The sequence below is a fragment of the Triturus cristatus genome, chromosome 6, assembly GCF_964204655.1.
Source record: "Triturus cristatus chromosome 6, aTriCri1.1, whole genome shotgun sequence".
Taxonomy (NCBI): Eukaryota; Metazoa; Chordata; class Amphibia; order Caudata; family Salamandridae; genus Triturus; species Triturus cristatus.
In genome coordinates this window covers 1,020,529,923-1,020,548,732 of record NC_140589.1, presented here as the reverse complement: position 1 = coordinate 1,020,548,732, position 18,810 = coordinate 1,020,529,923, and the positions used below count along the sequence as shown (strand labels likewise).

General features: G+C 40.9%; 1 protein-coding gene across 1 annotated transcript in view; it reads left to right on the top strand.

Moving 5' to 3' along the window:
* Positions 1-18,810, top strand: part of LOC146820941 (two pore calcium channel protein 1-like) — a 653,069-nt gene that overhangs the window by 462,006 nt on the left and 172,253 nt on the right. Inside the window, exon 12 of the mRNA XM_085609765.1 lies at positions 4,487-4,551. Within this exon, the coding sequence (XP_085465891.1) occupies positions 4,487-4,551 (65 nt within the window). The remainder of the gene's footprint in view (positions 1-4,486; positions 4,552-18,810) is intronic.

Genomic DNA, 18,810 nt, shown 5'->3' with positions numbered 1-18,810 from the left:
TTGTTCCACAACTTCACAACCTATCTGAGTTCTGAATCAAATTACCTGTCCCCATTTTAATTTCTTGATTCTCATTCTGTTTGTCCTCTCAGTGATATTCAGTGCTGCAGGTTACAATACACAACTTTCAACACATCTCATGCATGGCCCTAATTGGTTCGCCACTTTTCCCAGAAACTATTCTTTCACTGTTTCTTGGTGTGGCTTTCCCTCACCAACAGCTGCCAACCACCGGATACAAAGTTCACCCTGTTTCTCTAGCTTAATTGCTAGAGGAACGAGCAACTCCTTCCTGTAGCCACAATGCCACTAATGTCAAATATGTGGAGTAGCAAATCTCTCTGAGAAGGATTACAAAATGAAGGAAAAAGCCTAAAAATATTGAGAGCAAGAACAGCATGAAGCAGAACAAGGACAAAGAGCAGCAGGAAAATGTCAACCTATGGGCTCAAAATAAATGAATAAAGGAAGGCACACACGTGGTAAGCAACTAGCTAATGTCCCATTGAAAGTGGAGTTGAATGTATTGCATGCACGTTCCTTGCTGTTCCGTCTCCTTACATAGAGGGAAATAGTTTGTACCACAGATATTAGGCACAGAGGCAGCCAGTGTAGGTGAGGGAGAAAGAACGCCGCTTGTAGGTAGGAGTTCCGGGTATGTTGAGTGTATGCCTTCTGAACCTGAACACCTGCCTCATTTTCTCATGACAAGAAAGCTGCTTACACAACTGTGCCCTAAATACTGATAGCAGAAAGTTTGCTCAGTGCAAGGGGCACCACTAGTTGCTGGTCCCCAGAAGGCAAAAGAATGGAGGCGAAGACCTAAAAAGGTAAATTTCTCAAGATACAGGCGACAGCAGCATAATTCCTGGGTGAACAGAAGAGAACAAAAGCTCATGGGGGACACACAATGAGCCTTCTGCCTCGTCAAGAAAAGCAAGAAGCTCTGCTCAACATCAACTATCTAACAAATGGGCTTTCTTCAAAGCCTTCGGTCCCGTCGCCCTGTGTAATTCCTCATGCAGCTTTTCTTTCAACCCATAAGCTGACAATGGTCAATGCTTCTCCTTTCCACCCCTCTCCTCACCTTCATATTTTGAAATGCCTCATGAAAATGCACCATCCATTCAACTGCTGTCTTCGCTAATGCCGAACTCCTCCAAGAGTGAGATACTCTCCTTCACTAACCCCTCGACACTATAAACTCTCTCAGACTGCATCTTCTTTCACCCTCCACCTTTTTCTAGAAACGTTTACTATAAAAGATCCACTCCCATTTGCCATTCCACATGGCAAAAGGTTGAGCAACCCATGATCATTGCAGTAGTCTCCTATGTAGCCTAATCGTAGATGCATTTGCAGCTCTACATAATGTCATACTTTCAACCCTCTTCAACTTCCCTTTAATACCACCCACTTTCAATAAAGACACCAGGTTGGATGGCTATGTGTTGTATATCTGGCATTATACTCATCACTTACCCATATTTTTATGTTTATTTTGCTTTTGTAGTGCATACTTCAAGAAGTAATTGCTGGTATGTGCTGAAGCATTGATTTGGAAAGCCTAGCTACATGATGACAGTTAGAGAGTGATTTCATCGTATTTCATGTAGATGAGTGTGTCTCACAAAGGTTACATAGTTGGGCTCATAAGTTACATAGTTCCTGTTACATTGTTATTTTGTTTATATAGTTGCGGATGCATAATTACTTAAATTATATAGAGAGATAGTGATTAGTGCCTGTGGTGCCATTATATAGAGAGAGCCTAGTTATAATAACAGTGAGAGTAAACTTCATACAGGCGAGGCATAAGGCATGGATATTATATATTATAAAGTGTAAGTATAGGTGATGCATTTATGACAACAAATGTGGAAAAAGTAAGCCAGGCGTGAGAATTGCTTGAATTGTGGGCTCAGAAGAGGGGGGCCTTGAGTCTTGATCTGAATTGCATCTGTAATTGAAAGTGGCAAACTTGCTTAAGCAGGTTTTGCCCAAGACAGGGTGCTTCCATTGACCTTTACTTTTGACAATTCATGGGGCTTTTCCCACATTCCTCACCAACTAGCTCTCTTGCTCCACCGTTTCCAGGATCCTGTTATTTGCCAATCTCATTGTACTTACCCCCTGAAATTACTCTGTGGCCCATTTAGATTCCAGCAAAAACAATGATGGGTTTGGCCAATATGAAGCAAAGCAGAAGATAGGCTCCAATATTCGTGCAACGAGAAAAAAGTACTCCTACAGCTGAAGTTTCAATCAATTCATGTACGGTTAAAATAAATCAGCCTTATCCCACAACTAAATTGTACCACTGTTTTTACTTAAGAGAAACCATCTGGCTCATTGAGCAGAAATCACAAAGCCCACTCATCCGTGCAGGTTGCGAGTGGTAAATTGCAGACCCTGCTGCCACCCATAAAGAGGTATTCACAACTATATGGAGGGATTGAAAAAGATTATCACAACATGATCAACAATTAGACAGCTCAAACCAAGATTTAACAAAGATATTTCATTAAAAAATTCTGATCCCTGGAAGAAGGTAGCTACTTTATTCCGGCCTTAATCCGGCAGAAATCCCAACCGAAGCGTATACCTGACATTAGATGGCCAGAGGAGTACAAAGATGACATTAGGCCATGCTATAATACACCAGCCCAAGTCCTGTGGAGACCTTAAAATAACATGAGGTCGAAACGCATCAACATTTGACAGGACAAGGGAACTGGATACAAGGAATAAACCGACGCTGTCTGTTTTTTTACAAACTTACGAGTAGCGTCTAGCTGAAATAAGTCCCTCACCTTATTGTGTTGACACACAGTGATATTGAAAAATATGAATGATCACAACCCACAGGGAATTTTGAAATATTGGACTGATAAGTTTACCGATAACTTTCATCCATAGTAAATTAATAAGACTGTGCCATGAGATTTTGTTTCATTAAGAAAGTACATGTTTATGTACCATACACACACATTATGATTCACTTTGAATGGATTTTGCACCACCTGTTGCGCTATGGTTGACTGAGGTCACTTATTATTATTGCATTGCTGTCATAAAAAGTTTTTGGATTGTTGTGCAATTTGCTCTGCTTTTGTTTTCATAGTGAAGAATATTTTCTAAAGTAAAAACAGTTGTACAATCTAGTTGTGAGAAACGCTGATTTATCTGAGCTACCCTCGTTCCTTTACACCAATTTTCCTCTTCCCTATCATCCATCTGCATTAATTTAAAAACGCGATCAGGAACACATTATTTTTTATGACAAATAATGTGTAACTCAATACACTTACCATTTCTCAACAATTACTGTTTGTGTGACAATTAATGATGTAATTTTCTAGTGTATATCCTGTCTCTACTAAGCACACCTTACCTGCAAAGTGTTTAGGATTTGACCCATTTGTCATACAGAACTTGTGTTTATGGTAAGTAATTGTTGTTTTTGCCAATGGCCCTTGTTTTCTTTCAGTTGTGGCCTAGAGACCTTGTTAGGAGCTTTTAGTCAGCATTTGTCACCCAATGGTCTTTCCCTTTGTCCACTCATCACAGCATACAACATGGAGCAAGTGGTCAGCCTGCTTCAGCCATTGGCTCTCATTCACTGTGAGTGACTGCATTTTGCCTGATCACAAGTACACTTCTGCATAAAAAAATAAGGTCACTTCAGTGCCTGTGCTGATGTGCCAAGACTTTACTTTGCTAGTGTTTTTTCTTTCTATTCTTTATAATTTTTTTATTATGTATTCATTCTTGTGTGTTTAAACTATGAATTCAGGTTACAGCAATTCCAGATCATTAGTACCTTTTAGATTTTCCTGTTTCTTTTAGAGTTTTATATAGCGTGAACGAGACCCGAAGATATCAGGTATCAGAGCACTTTTCATGAGCACCAGTTTCGTTACACAAGGACACATTAATTTTGTTAGGCACGGGTAAATTAAGTGAGTTGGCCAGAATCACAGGATGTTGAGCGTTGTTGCCGAGACTCGAACCCGGTTCCCCAGCTTCGAGGTCGACTGCTCTAGCCGTAAAGCTACATACTCTCTGCTGTGATTGTAATTTAAAGTGAAAAGGGTTCTAATGCACGTTCTGAGAATACTTGCTTTCTATACAGCACCCATTCGATTCTGTTATAATTAAACGTAGTAGTTATTCTCTTAACTTAAGTAAGCATTTTATTGCAAAAGTAAGGGTTGTTCTGTTTACGTGGTGTTGTATTTTTTTATTTATATTTTTATTTTTGTGACTATGCTTCCAATAAATAAAATTAACCTATGCAACACCTTACCCAAGGCCATTCCAACCAGCTTTGCCATTGCTTATTTAAAGATGTAAGAATCTATGGAAACATAAATAGTTCTTGTAAGCTGTGGTGATATCTGCTTTCACTGTGACTGTTAACTGTAATTTTGTGCAACTTCAATTCCTTATATTTGAATACTCTTTTTAACATTAATTTATACAGGTTTGATACTTCAATCATTATCGCTGCTTTGATTGTCACTATAGTCAATACAGCACTGAAATCAGGTAAAATCTGGAAAAGATACTAATTTATATTTTACAGTGAATTATTTGTTATTGCTGTTCAGAAGGTGACATTTAATATTGTACACTGAATTGTGGCTACCTTCCAAACTTCTACATAGTTTGGGACAATTTGGAAACCTGGTCTCTGTTTTCAGGACATATCATATTAGGAGCTCAATTTATAAACATGCTTATATTGATAACAGCACTTTTTTATTAATGCATGTTCATCAACAATTAAATCTCATGTTTTTATGTTGAGAATTGGTTCCAAAATGTAACTCCTGCTGCAACTCTCCCTATTGTCAACCAAACCTGCTACATCTCTCTATTTGTATGCTGACCTTTACTTGTTATTTCTCCTGTACAGTGGGTAATGATGTAGAGGTTGTTGTACCAAAGTATGTGTTCTGCTGCAGTACTTGTGTTGTGTACTTATCTCTAACCTCAGGTGAAAGGCGTGGCTAAGATGAGAACCAACTCTACTTATCCTTCTGATTGTTTGCGGTCTGTAGCCCCAATTCTTTAGCGGTGGAAATGTTTTATGAAAAGTCTCTTCACACGCTGCCCCGCTGCTTAAAGGAAAACAGGGAAACCATTAAACTCCAGTACCAGCACCCTCATGAATTCAAGCTTCACTACTGAGGATCTTTTAATAACATCAAACTGATATGAACTTACTAATTGTGAAAGTATTCTGAGAAAACAAAGTGCACAACAATGCAAATCCATAAACATTCTATGATACTGCATAGACAGAAAACACATTGCAAGGTTAGTAGACCTGAATACTCCGTATTTTTGAAAAGATAATCCATAGGGAAGCAGAGCAGATACAACGTAGATTAAACAATCATTGTCAGGAAATGATCAGTTACAGTGCATTGCAGTAATCAGTAATAAAAAGATGTGCTCTTATAAAAAAATATGGGATAAAGTACCCCGCTGTACATTTAAGGGAATTGCGAGTCACTGAGGAGTTCCATGACTATATAGAGGTACGAGGTCAAAAACCAAGTTTCTTTATAAGGTTATGGAACTCTGAGATGGCTTGCAATATCCTTTTAATGCATAGGGTTCTGTAATTCCTGTATAATCGTCAGTCTCTAATTTCTTCATAATTGGCAACTTTTGACATGCCCAGTCGCTGATTGTAAAAATAAAATATCAGAACTCGACTATTATAAGTTATTGTAGTCAAGTTCTGACATCGCAATGCCTGATGCAAGCAGCCGAGTTGAAAGGCAGGTCAGGTCACAAAGTATTATGGAAACTGCTGTTTAAAGCAACGAAAACAGAAGCTGCTTTTCTTTCTTCTGCTATATTTTTCTAGATTACAATGATAAGCGGAGAGAACATGTTTATTGTTTCGCACTCCTTAGATAGAGAAAAGCTAGAATCTTTCTGCATGTTTCTACACATTCCTAGCTACTGCAGCAATTTTTTTTTCTTTTAATAACTGACTTCTATTGAAGTGTTTCTAATGTCTGTTTGCAACAAATCTCTAACAGGTTTTTGATGTATTTAATTTTGCACTGGTAGTTTTATTTTTATTCTTCACGTTTGCAAACATGCTCTTTCCTACATATGAAGGAGCTACACAACAATGTTTTAAGTGGTTTGTGAGAGAGGTGGTGGTGTAACCATGTATTATACGGGATAAAGTACTCACTAGTGTACATGTTAAGGCTATTGCAAGTCACCTCAGATTACCATAACCTTATAAAGGAACTCCTGCTTCAAGCTAGTTCCTCTATATGGTTATGAAACTCCTTGTTGACTTGCAATACCCTTATAATGTATGGCAGGGGCTACTTTACACCTTATATCATGTACAGCAGTGGGTACTTTATTCCTTATTAATAATGTTCACACCATCACCTTTCCCTCAAACAACTTAAATCCTTGGTGTGTAGCTCTTTCATGTATATGAAAGAGAGAGCATGTTTTCAAACATGAAGAATAAAAATAGAATTGAATTTCTAGCACATCAAAAAAGCTTTAGCTGTTTGTTACAAAAAGATATTAGAATCCTTGTAAAACAAGTCAGTTATTTATTATTATTTTTTTTAAAGGTGCAGTTGCTCGGAAAGTGTAGCAACATGCAGAAAAGATTCCAAATTTCTTATAATTACATAAGGAGGGCAAAATATCAGCATGTTGCCATAAGAATCTTCTTTGTGCTTGTCACTGTACAGTTAGAAAGCCGTGCATAAGAAAGAGAAGCCATGTTTCGTTTTCATTCTTTAAACGGCTTCTAATAGTTATGCTCTGTGACCTGACCTCCCTTTTCCCTCAGCTGCTGGCTCTGGCAGCAGGCATTGTTACATCAGAACTTAACTGTAATAAGCTATTACAGTTGAGCAGCTACCTAATTTCTTTATAATAGGGAACTGGGTAAATCACAAGTCATCGATTCTGAAGAAATTAGAGAGAGATTTGTAATGCAGGTTTGCATAATCCAGTGTATTATATTAATATAATAGGTGGGATTTCATAATCTTCCTATAATGTATCGTAGTTCATATTGTTACTCAGTGCGCAATTATGTCAGAACACACCTCTTATAAGAAAATGACGCTTCTCTCGCTTTTAATAAGATATCACAAGCGACTTCTGACATCACAATGCTCGAGGCACAGTGACCACTCTGCTTGAAGGAAGTTGGTGTGTGTGAACTCAGGCACTGGATGTGTGTAGTAGCAGTTTTTTAAATGAATTGTCAATTCACAGACACAGGGATTATGGCTGCTTTCCAATTTCTTTCATTGTTTCTGGGAAGAAATGCAGGCCGTCTAAACCAGCCTACAGGAATACGCAGAGATGGCCCATCTAGGAAACGTAAATCATTTCTTTCATGGGTAAGGCTAAAGGAATTTGTTTGTTTTTGTTCCTCTAACTTTCACACGTTAAAGTGATATGTTTTGTTTTTAGGGTGGGCCAGCCCTGCTAATTTCTGATGGCTGTCTAAGCACAGCTGCAAAGCAGCCACACATCACGTGCAGCACCATCATCAATATCTGCAGCACATTGCATTCTGGGACATGCCGTTTTGTTTAAAAATTTAAAATCCCAACTTGCAAAGTGCTATGAGCTAAAAAGGCAGGACCAAAAGAAGGTGTCATACATAACACATTACCACTTGTTGGCTATTTAAATGTGTTTTTTGAAGGTGGGGCTTGGGTAAAATATGAGGATATTGCCAGTCACCTGGAGTTCCAAGACCAATAAAGGTATTTGGCATGCAGCCTCATGCCTCTGATGCCTTATTTCTGTAGTTTTTTAAATATATTTTTGGGTTCAAAACATAGAAATTGCTCATGTGGTGGCTCCCGGCTTCCAGTAGTCATTCACTGGGGGTCCCCAGAGGTCCAAAGGTTATGAACCGCTGCACTATACAGAATCTGCATCAAGGAGTCCTCAGCCTTTTCTGGTGTGGTGAAACCTTTCTCTCTTTATCACCTACTTTATCTCCAGGTATCATTTAGGCACAGTCGGTACAGGTTCAATCTTCCAATAGGTAGCAATTAGAGATCAAACAACTAAAGTACACAAGAAAAGAAGATCCTGACCAGATCCAACTATGTTACCTCTGTCCTTAGAACTCCCTAACACATCTATCTCATCTGTCTCCAAATCAACTGGCATAGCGTTAATAAGAATGAATGAATAACTTTATTCGATAAAAAAATATCATAAAAGTATGCACATAGCAAAGCATCATTCATGGTACATCATAAAAAGTTTTAAAAAGTGATAAAATACCGTATATATACAAATAAAAAGCCCTAGAGGCACATCATGTAACATATCAGATACATCTGAATCTCAAAAACCAACCTCTAGACATTTGATCATTTTACTGCGTATCAGCCAGGCGCACCCCAAAAATTTAGCTACCCCACACACCATTACCAGGGAGGAAGAGTCGGACAAGAGGGAGCGGAGCGCCACCCTAAAGTTAGCAAAGTCCATATTCCTGCGGATGGGACTCAGCCATTTCCTCCTAGCCGCCCTATAAGCCGGGCAAGCAAAGAGAAAATGAGGAACAGATTCAGTTGAGGCAGGGCAACCCGGACAATTGGCCGAAATAGAAAGCTGCCAACTCCAGCTTGCCCTCATTGCATTTAACGGAAGGGACCCAAACCTGAGTTTCATGTATAACGTCCTATCTCTTGGGTGCAAGATGAAGTCCGAGTAATACTCATACTTGGGCGCCAACTTGTGCTCCAAGAACTGATTTGTGAGTCTGCCATGGTTAGGGTTTCTGGTTTCCTCCTCCTTCACCCAGACCCAATAAGCTTTTTTCATGATTTGTTTTTCCGGGGGGGTTTGGTTGAGCCAAGCCTCGCCATGGCGAATATCAAAGACCAGCCGTCTCAGCTTACAGATCCATTTGATCTTATTGCCGGTATTTAAGGTAATTACCTCTGACAGGGCATCAGCGTAGCTAGCCAATTCAGGGGTGCGTTTCAATCGCACCCAAAAAAGCAATGGGCGAATCCTAGCTATATCTCTAATAAGGCGCTGCCCCAGATCGTAACGGAGTGGGAGCAATGGGGTAGAGGATGGTAGAGAGGCTACACCTCTCAGAAAGTGATTCTCCGATTTCTCCAATTCACTGGTTTTCTCAAACCCCCAAAGCTCCGCCCCATAAAGGGCAGAGGGTAAGGCCTTCCCATCATATACCTTAAGGGCAGCTGCTATTGGTCTACTAGTGGAGAGCCGCTGTTTTCTTAAAATAGCTCCCGCCACCCTTTTGTGGTTGAGGAGCATTTTGGCTAGGTGTTCCTTTCAATGCATCGCCTTGGTGACCCGAATGCCCAGATAGTCGAAAGAGTCAACGATCTCAAGTGGCAAACCCCTAAGTGAGAGGCCATTCCTAAAGCGTTTAGATGGTGCTATAGTCATCAGCTTGGTTTTAGAGGTATTAATTGCGAGGCCCCTTGCATCGCAAAACTGACTAAACCTGTCAAGCAATTTTTGAAGGCCACATGGACTCTTGGACATTAAAAGGGTGTCGTCAGCGAAGAGAAGTGTTGGAATTGTTTTCCCCGCCAACACAGGAGCATCTGTTGGAACCTCTCTCAAATGGTCAACCACCCCATTTATAAAGAGAGAGAACTAAGTTGGGGCCAACACACAGCCCTGGGGGACCCCCCTAACAACAGCTACCCTGTCAGTCAACTGGCCTTGATTGCCCCACCTGACTCTTGCAAAATTCCCCTCATGGAGGCGCCTCACAATATTAAGAATCAGAGGAGGGAATCGCAAGTCAAACAATGCGGACCAGAGTTTGGAGCGAGGAACCAGGTCAAATGCGGTCTTAACATCTATAAAGGCCAGATAGAGACTGCCTTTACCGATAACAACCACTTTCCAATAGATCATAAAAAACCGAAAGACCTGGTCCATCGTACCCACCCCCAATCTGAAACCTGCCTGAAGATGTGAAACAACATTGCCATCGTCCATCCAAAACCTGACTCTCATCAGGAGGACCCTGCCAACCACCTTCTGTATTATGTCGATAAGACTTATCGGCCTGTAGTTGGCAGGATCCTCCCTATTCCCCTTCTTGTATATGGGTACCACTTCGGCGCCCTTCCATGAATCGGGGACAGGGTGGCCTCTAGCAATTAAATTCAGCAGGTGCAGGATTGCACAAGCCCATGGTTTTGGATTATGTAGGAGAAGATCGCCAGGAATACCATCCGGGCCTGCCGCCTTCCCAGGTGCTAACCCCAAAATAGCTGAAGTAACCTCATTAAGCTTAAAAGGGTCGGGTGCGCTATCAGACGCAAGAGAGTCATCTGCAGAGGAGACCTCAAGGAGAGGAGGGGACTCGACGCCGTTAGTATATAGAAGGTCGGTGGGCTCACTATACATGCTGGAAAAGTGTGACTGCCACTGATGCGCTGTAATATGGTTGGGAATTGAATCGACACCCATACATCTTCCTTTATCAATGAGATCCCAAAACAACGTTGCATCCTTTAGAAAAGAAGCACGTGTTAATTCCTGCCAGTGGTCCTCTTCCCAAGAACGCTTTGCCAGCTCTATTGACCTTGCGTACTCTTTCCTGGCAGCTCTAACTAAAGACATGTTTTTACTTTGTAGAGCTGTGGACAGCATACGTCTCTTCTCCCTGCAATCACTTGAATACCATAAGTTGGATACCTTGGGAAGTGCATTGTGTGACTGTGTCCCTGGTATAATGAAAAGTAGACTCATTTTTCCTATAAAATCTGCATAGATTTTTGTAGGGGGAGAATTCAGCACGCCCTTCAGGGGCTCTTGAAGTGGATCAAGCACCAAAGACAACTGCTCTACCATAGCTTTTATTTTACACAGTATGTCTACATCCTGGGAGACCCTGTGCCACTTTAAGCATTGGTTGCAATGGGAAGGCACAACCTCTTTAGTAATCATTTCTGCTACACTATCAATTTTAGCATCTGACCAAATGTTACATAATGACATGCAGAGGGGATTGTGGTCACTGTCCTGGGTAGGTAAAATTACCATATCCTCTAGAGCATACCAAAGACGAATATCCAGCAGAATATAATCTATCCTTGACGGACAACTGGGTCTATTATAAGTATTTGCTCCACATAAGTCAGAGCGTGATCTGCCATTGACAGCTCTAAGGTTGTATTCCAATGTAAATGCACATAATTGTATAGCCCTTTGAGTCCACTTCTTAATTGGAGCTATGTTAAGTGGGAGGACAGCAAAGTTGAAAACCTGATCGCCAGTGCCTAAAACATCCTCAGAGCAAAGAGGCTCAAAGGTGCAGTTGAAGTCCCCTGCGATGATAGTTACTGAGATAGGATTAATATTACACATTTCTCTCTCTAAAGTAGCTATAGTTGACGAGAGTTGAGCCCCGGGTGACCCTCTGGCATAGACATTAAATATTTCCAGACTGGGTACTTTATTAAGGCCTTTCACCGACAGATGTAAAATGTCGTCAGAGGGGGTGGCAATAGTAACTGAAGACCAGTTTAGAGAGATATTTAACCAAATATGCAGCCCCCCTGCTGGTCGGCCTTTCCCTGATTTTATAGCTGGAATAAAAAAAGTACTAAACCCAGACTTATAAAGGGGGACTAGGCTCCAAGTTTCTTGGAACAGGCAGATGTCTTGGCCATCAATAAATTTGTTCCACTCAGGGAGCGACAGCTTTTTCTGGAGGCCGGCAATGTTCCATGAAAGAAAGCGTAAAGACTTAGATGAATTGGCCACAAACCCAGAGGCACCCGCGCTCAAAGATCTATTATGGTCAGCGGGTGATACCCCCCGTTCGGTTTGTTTTTCCCCCCTGCCCTTTAGACCTGGGGCTGGTTCGGCTTTACTCTCCATCTGTTTATTTAAAGAAACCCCAGAGACTGCAAAATGGCAATTGTCCAGTCAATCTACTGAGCTAAAACCCGACTCTTCTTCTTCCACATCTTGAGACCATAGCGTTAATAAGTTCAAGTAAAACTGCTTTTAAATTCACGTCCTACTGTTGCAGCAATTCTACATCATTTGCGTAATCAATAAGGTGTGAAGCATAAACGATAAAGACAGAGGTATTTGATATTATGAAGGTTGCTGCACAGGGTGATGGAGTCCACAACAATGTGATCCTAGGTCTGAAAAGGCATTACAATTCTTCATCATTTATATCTACTGAGATGGTCAAGCTCCATTCTAAGCAGGTATCTTATTTCTAATATTATGATCTCATAGTTCTCTATAGAAAAACTATTTTACATTGACTTCAATATGGTTATTTTAGCTGAAAATTACTTGAAAGGACAGTTCAAGTTTCCTTATTAATTTTGAATGAACAAGATGAGGAACAATGCCTATAACCTGGAGATTGGCTTGCAACTTACAAACTTCAACTGGGTGTCTCAAATGCCCCTAATATGTTTTTTTGCAGTTTTTAAATCCCTCCGAGTTGATACTTTTAGGAATAATGGGCTTATCGCCTAAGTGGGTAAGATCAATTTTAAATTATAATATTGTGTTCAACATGCTTTTACTTTCCACACATAGGCTTTCAACCAGTAAAAGTGACATTCATTATAATTTCAAATATTCCAACAAAAGTTACATTAAAAAAAAGAGAGAGAACCGGAAAATTACAGGAGTATAAAACAGTGAGAGAATGTGTGACAGGGTGGCACAAGATGTAAGTAATATATTAAAAGACGATATCTGGAATTAAAAAGTTACAAATGTGCCCATTGTCAAAGGGAAGTAGATCAGCTCACCTTTATGCATTATATAAGATTTTGAAAGATGGCAGGCTGTCATGAAAAAGAAATACACAACGCAGAGTACAAATAATATCAAGAATATAAGATTATAGAAGGTTGAGTTATGAGAAGAAGCATATAAATTTGGTTTGGTTGTAGTAGTCCTGCATCTGTGACATATCCCAGATAGGGTTAAAATCTCCTGTCATCCTGTGTTGGAGCTGGCCATTCCAGAAAATGGACTGTTCATAAAGTATGCCTAGACTCCCTGTATATGTAGTTGTGTGGGTTGTAGGCCATCCTAAGCATCTGGCTATCTTCTCTGTTATTTCGTACCTGCTTTAGCTGTATCTTTTTGCTGTTTGGCTTTTTCTCACCTCTGTAGGGGTTGGACTGCTGACCGACTTTTGAGCTCAGACCTCCCCTGGGTACTGCTGTTCAGAAGCTAGATCAGTAATTAGCCTTGTGCCACAGATCACTGCAGTGGAGGGCTCATGTGTTGTCTTGCTGCGTTCTCTTAATAAAACTTTTCTTGTTTTTACTGCCTTCTCAGTCGTGGTAAAAAGTGATTCACATGCTTTTTACATCTTGCCATTATTATGCTAATGCCTTGTACATGGGCCTGCCTGATAGATTAATTTAGATGCTACAGGTGGCACAGAATGCAGCAGCTTGGTTATTATAAAGGATCATGCAGCGTAGGTGGATTTCTCCTTCTTTAAAGGAGCTCCACTGGTTGCCAATCAAAGAGAGAATCCTCTACAAAACCTTGGCAGTGGTACATACAGCTTTTTATGGCACTGTCACAAAATAGCCTACAACCGGCTTGCCAGGGCCTTTCACTCAACTGAAGCAAGGCTGTTTCATATCCCAAAAATGAAATGCAAGAAGTGGGGGGCTCTTCCTTTTCTTCTTGGCAGCACATGCCTGGAATCACCTCCCTCTACAGCACCATAAGATTGGAAACAAGCGTCAGTTCAGAAAGTGTCTCAAACCTAGCTTTTTGGGCTAGCTTACTAAGTATGATTTTTTTGCTCCAATCTTTGTTTGGGGTGTTCTGGGGGGCCTTCTCTCGTAGTGCAGGACACTCTTTGGGGTAGCTGTGTGCTTTAAAAATGTGTTGATTGATTGATCTTCTAGCTGGGCCTTCTCTTTAGCAGAATTATTGCAATTTTACTCAGTTTTCCCACGTGGCACGATGAAACTTTCTGTTGCGAAAGATAGTTTGGTGTTCTGAAAGGAAGAAAAAATGCAACTGTTTTTACTTGGTCTTCTAAATGGAATAAACAAAATAGACTGAGCACATGAACGTTGGGAGTTTTAAAATGGAAGCTTTGTTTTTACAGACCACATAGTACTATTACATTATTTTGAAAATATTTTTTTAGGAAACACTGGGTAACAAAATCTGAAAAGGTAGCTAGAGAATGTGTTTAATGTAATCATCAAAATGATTCAGAAAAGAAAGTGTTCCTAGGTCCGAGAAAGCATTGTACTGTATCTCCATCAGCCATCTGCACGGAAAGTGACGCCACTGCATATCCCATAGTCCTTTTGCACAGGAAGTGTCATCACTGGTTCCCACCAAAACCATCTTTAGGAGAAGAAACAAGACAAGAAGGCTTCATTTCTCTTCATCCATCTGCACAGAGTAACTACACTGCATTTCCCATAGTCTGATTAGGAAGTGACAACATTGAATATTTTCATCAGCCTTCGGCACAGGAAGTGACATCACTGGTTTCTCAACAAATCAGTCTTTAAAAGAAGAAGCCAAACTAGATGACTTCATTTCTCATTATCCATCTGAATAGGAAGTGAAATCACTGCTTTCCCCATCAGCACAGGAAGTGACATCACTAGATTTCTGATCATCTTTCTGCACAAGAAGTGACATCACTGGATTTCCCATAATTCATCTGCACAGGAAATTACATCACTGGTTCCTGCCAAAACTGACCTACTGCCTTCTCCCTACTACAGGCGGCTCTTGATTGTTAAACTCTGGCATCCAAACAATGTGGTCACATACAAGGGCATCTTTGGCATGTTAGGGCTTGATAGCGCTTTGAAGCAGAACCTCTGTTGCACTGAAACTTACATGGTAAGAAGAAATCATGTGCATCTCCCACAGAAAAGCGGAATGCCATCAACCTCTTCACCCAACATTGTACACATCCCACTGACGTTCACATACCTTCAATCGACATATTACAGCTCATGCTCATCAACACTCCATCCGCAGTAATCCATGAACTGGACATCGAGACATCTCAGACTTCATCACCTATCACAAGTTGTATGCCCTCTTCATCCCATAAACATGGTTCAAGCGCACATCTTCGCCCATCATAGACATCCTTCTTCCCACAGGCTACAGCATTGATCGTTTGGACATAAGTTCTCCTATGCCTGCTCTCTAGGTAGGCATGTAAGACTCCACTCAAATTTGTTTTTTTTTTCATGAATAATTTTTATTGGCATTTTCTCTAATTAAGTACATCACATCAGTATCGGTGATATTGATATAAGAAGATATAGCACATACATTTTACACCTTGACATAAGGCTGAATAACGTTGTGGTTTATAGCCTTCCGTACAGTCCCAAAGTTGGTGATGTTTCTAAGGAGCGAGTGGTGAGGCAGTATCGACATTCATGCAAGGCAGTCTGTGCTGTGTGTTGGGATGTGAAGCGCACTCTCGCTATTAGCCCCATATCGTAGGGGTTGTTTTGAGCCAGTAAGGATAGGAACTTGAACGAAATGTAAGACTCCACTCCATGGAGCTGTTGGCATGTAATTTCCCACTCTCTGCAACTTAAACTGCCATCTTCCCTCTAATCTACAGGCCTCCCATGCAGAGCAAGGAATTAATTGATTAATTCTCAGATCTCCTCACCACCTCATTCAGGCGACATGCTTACATCACCCTTTTAGGTGAATTTAATCTCCCAGACAAAACAAGCTAAAAAAAGAACAAGAGGCACCCTCTTAAACCTCATCCGTACACTCAACAAGGTACAGCATGTCACATAACCAACACACTCCAAGGGCCGCATCCTCGACATTGTCTTCTGAACTTCACTAACAATCAAATGCAAGCTAACGATACCAACGGACTGGCACAACCCCTTGCCATTCCTATCTCCATGCTACGTGTCTTGCCAACAAACTAAAAGCAAAACAAAAGAGAAGACCAAATCTCCAGAGCCTTCAAAGACTTCTGCATAGATAACCAAACGCTTGAACTCATCTCTCATCCTGACACTTCCATGTGCAATTCATCACCCTACTGAACAACTTCATACATTTTTCATTTACCCTCAATTACAACATGCGAGTGCAAGTCAAAGTCTTTATCATGCTTATGGTCCAAAGTCTTTGCTGACATAAACGATCCATTGGCAGACAAGAAAGAAGATGGAAGAAAAACAAAACTCCCAAGGATCTCTTGATACTGAAGTCCCTCAGCTCAACATGCAGAATGCTCATCACATCACCCAAAGCAAAGTACTATACCGACACCATCATTGAAGCCCCCGAGAGAAGCAGAATGCTGTTCAAGACAATAGAGCACTGTGGATATTGGTACACCCCCCAATTTTGGTGACTCATGATTGCTTTGACCCAGACGCTTAATCACATCGTCCATATATAATGAAAACAAAGTTGGGGCAGGCACACACCCTTGTCTTGCTCCTCGCTCTAAGGGTATTTGTTCGGTGAGATCACTACCTGGCCCCCACCTAACGTGAGCAAAGTTTTTCTCATGTAATCTTTTCAGCATCTCGAGCATTTGGGCTAAGGTGGACCAAAGTAATTTTCTGGAAACCAAATCAAACTCAGCTCTTAGATCCACGAATGCCATATATAAGTGGTTTTTTAAAAGTTTAAGGTGCTACCATATGATTAAAATGTTGTCTGAAAATGTGATCAACTGTACTCACTCTCTTCCAAAACCCAACTTGTAGTGGGGATAGAAGTTTTGTATCATCCATCCACTCAAACAATCTAGCTGAAAGCTGCTGACAAAACACTATTCTGAAGGTTGTCGATCTGACTTATCAGACTATAATTGCTAGGGATGATCTATCACCCTTTTAAGATAGAGGCACTATCTCCACACCATGCAATGACTCTGGTATTGTGTCTCCCAATAGGATCCTATTTGACAAAATATTTATGTAAGGTCCCCGCACAGATGGTTCTGACTTGTATAGGTCTCCTGGGACCTTGGTTGGACCTGGCTTTAGCGATGTTATGACTTTAAGCATCTCATCTATTGAGAACTGTATAAGAGTATGACTCACAGATGCTACTGGGTTGGAGATGGACTTTACATGATTTATATCATTGGTGTGCTCTGAGTTGTATGATGCATACATGACCTTAAAATGTTTCACCCATTGTTGTGCTGTATCGAAAATTCAAGTGGGTTACAGGATTTGGAGCTACCGTGTGCAAGGATGTTCCAAAAGGATTGTGCGTCTTTACTTTTGGAAGCCTCTACAATGGCCACCCAGTTTGAGTCAATTCATCTTTGCTTGGAGATGGAAGTAATTGACTTGTGTTGGGCATGTAAGGATCTAATAAGGTCTCTGTTCCCTGTTTAATGGCCTGTACTAGCAATTCCTTCACTCTACAGCACTCTGATGAATACCATACCGGGGTTGAATGGGTAGTAGTATTTTCCCAGTAGTGGCTTTGGTGCACAAAGAGTAAAGCATGTTAAACAAATCCTTCTGCTTATCCAAGAAGGAAGGTATTTCTGTGCATACATTCAGACATTCATGCAGGGGTCCATGATATTCATGAATTGGGTATAAACTTCTGAGAGTATATCCCCATTCAAATTTAATTTTAACCATTTTACTGTCTTTCTGTTATTCCTTAATGTTAAAATCAACTCAGAGTATCTACCCTTATATGTACTTTTTGTCATTATTTCACCTTTTAATGCCAGTTTGAAGGCGTTATGGTCACTGTTCAGTCTAGGCACGATTGGAAGTCTTTTGCAAATTTCCAGAGGTCGAGAACTAGGATAATTTAATCCAGGCGCGGGCGGTAGTAGGAGTAACTGCAGGGCGGTGACGTGGGGAGGGGAAGGGGCAGGGTGGGGGGTAATAAACTATGGATTATGGAGGTTTACAGGTAAATTAACATATACATTAATAAAACAAATTTTGTTGCGTGCACTGCATCCCGAAATGCGATGCTGGGCACGCAACGAAATTTGTTTTATTAATTTATATGTTAATTTTCCTGTAAACCTCCATAATTCATAGTTTACTACCCCCCACCCTGCAACCCCTCGCCACCCCCTCCCCCCCCCCCCCACGTCACCGCCCTGCAGTTACTCCTACTACCGACCGCGGCTGATATAATCTATTCTATTCCGGTAATTGCTCCTTTTAAAGGTAGTACTAGGAGGGCTATCAGACTGAAAACACCCATCGAAGGCTCTTTGGCCATGTGTCAAGTTAATAGACATTAACTGTGTAGCAGAGCTCGACCATGATTGTAAAGATTTGGTTTCTAGTCTCTGAATTCCCCTAGCCTCATCTTTCATGTCAATGGCTGACTCAATACCATCGAAAGTGGTGTTGAAATCATCAGCGATCAGGAGAGGGGCTAAATGTTGAGCTAATCAATGCGGAATGGGGATCCCTTGCTTCTGTGAACAGTGCCGTTGTAAATATCATACACTTTAACCTTGCAGCCATTGCTACCTCTCATAGTTAGGCCCAAGATGTCCTTGCTATTAAAGCTTTATCTTACTTAGACAGTGGCACGACTGATTTCTCACCCATTTTAGTAACCCACACGAAGGGCGGCCTGCATTTGAAGGAACAGTTTCAAAGCTAAAATTAGTATGACCTTGTTTAAAATGTTGTTTAAGTGCCCATGTTTCCTGCAATAAAATCATATCAAATTGTCCAATGAAGGCACACCATTCGGGTTCTACAAGCTTTGAACGAAGTCCTGCTTCATCCCAGGATAATG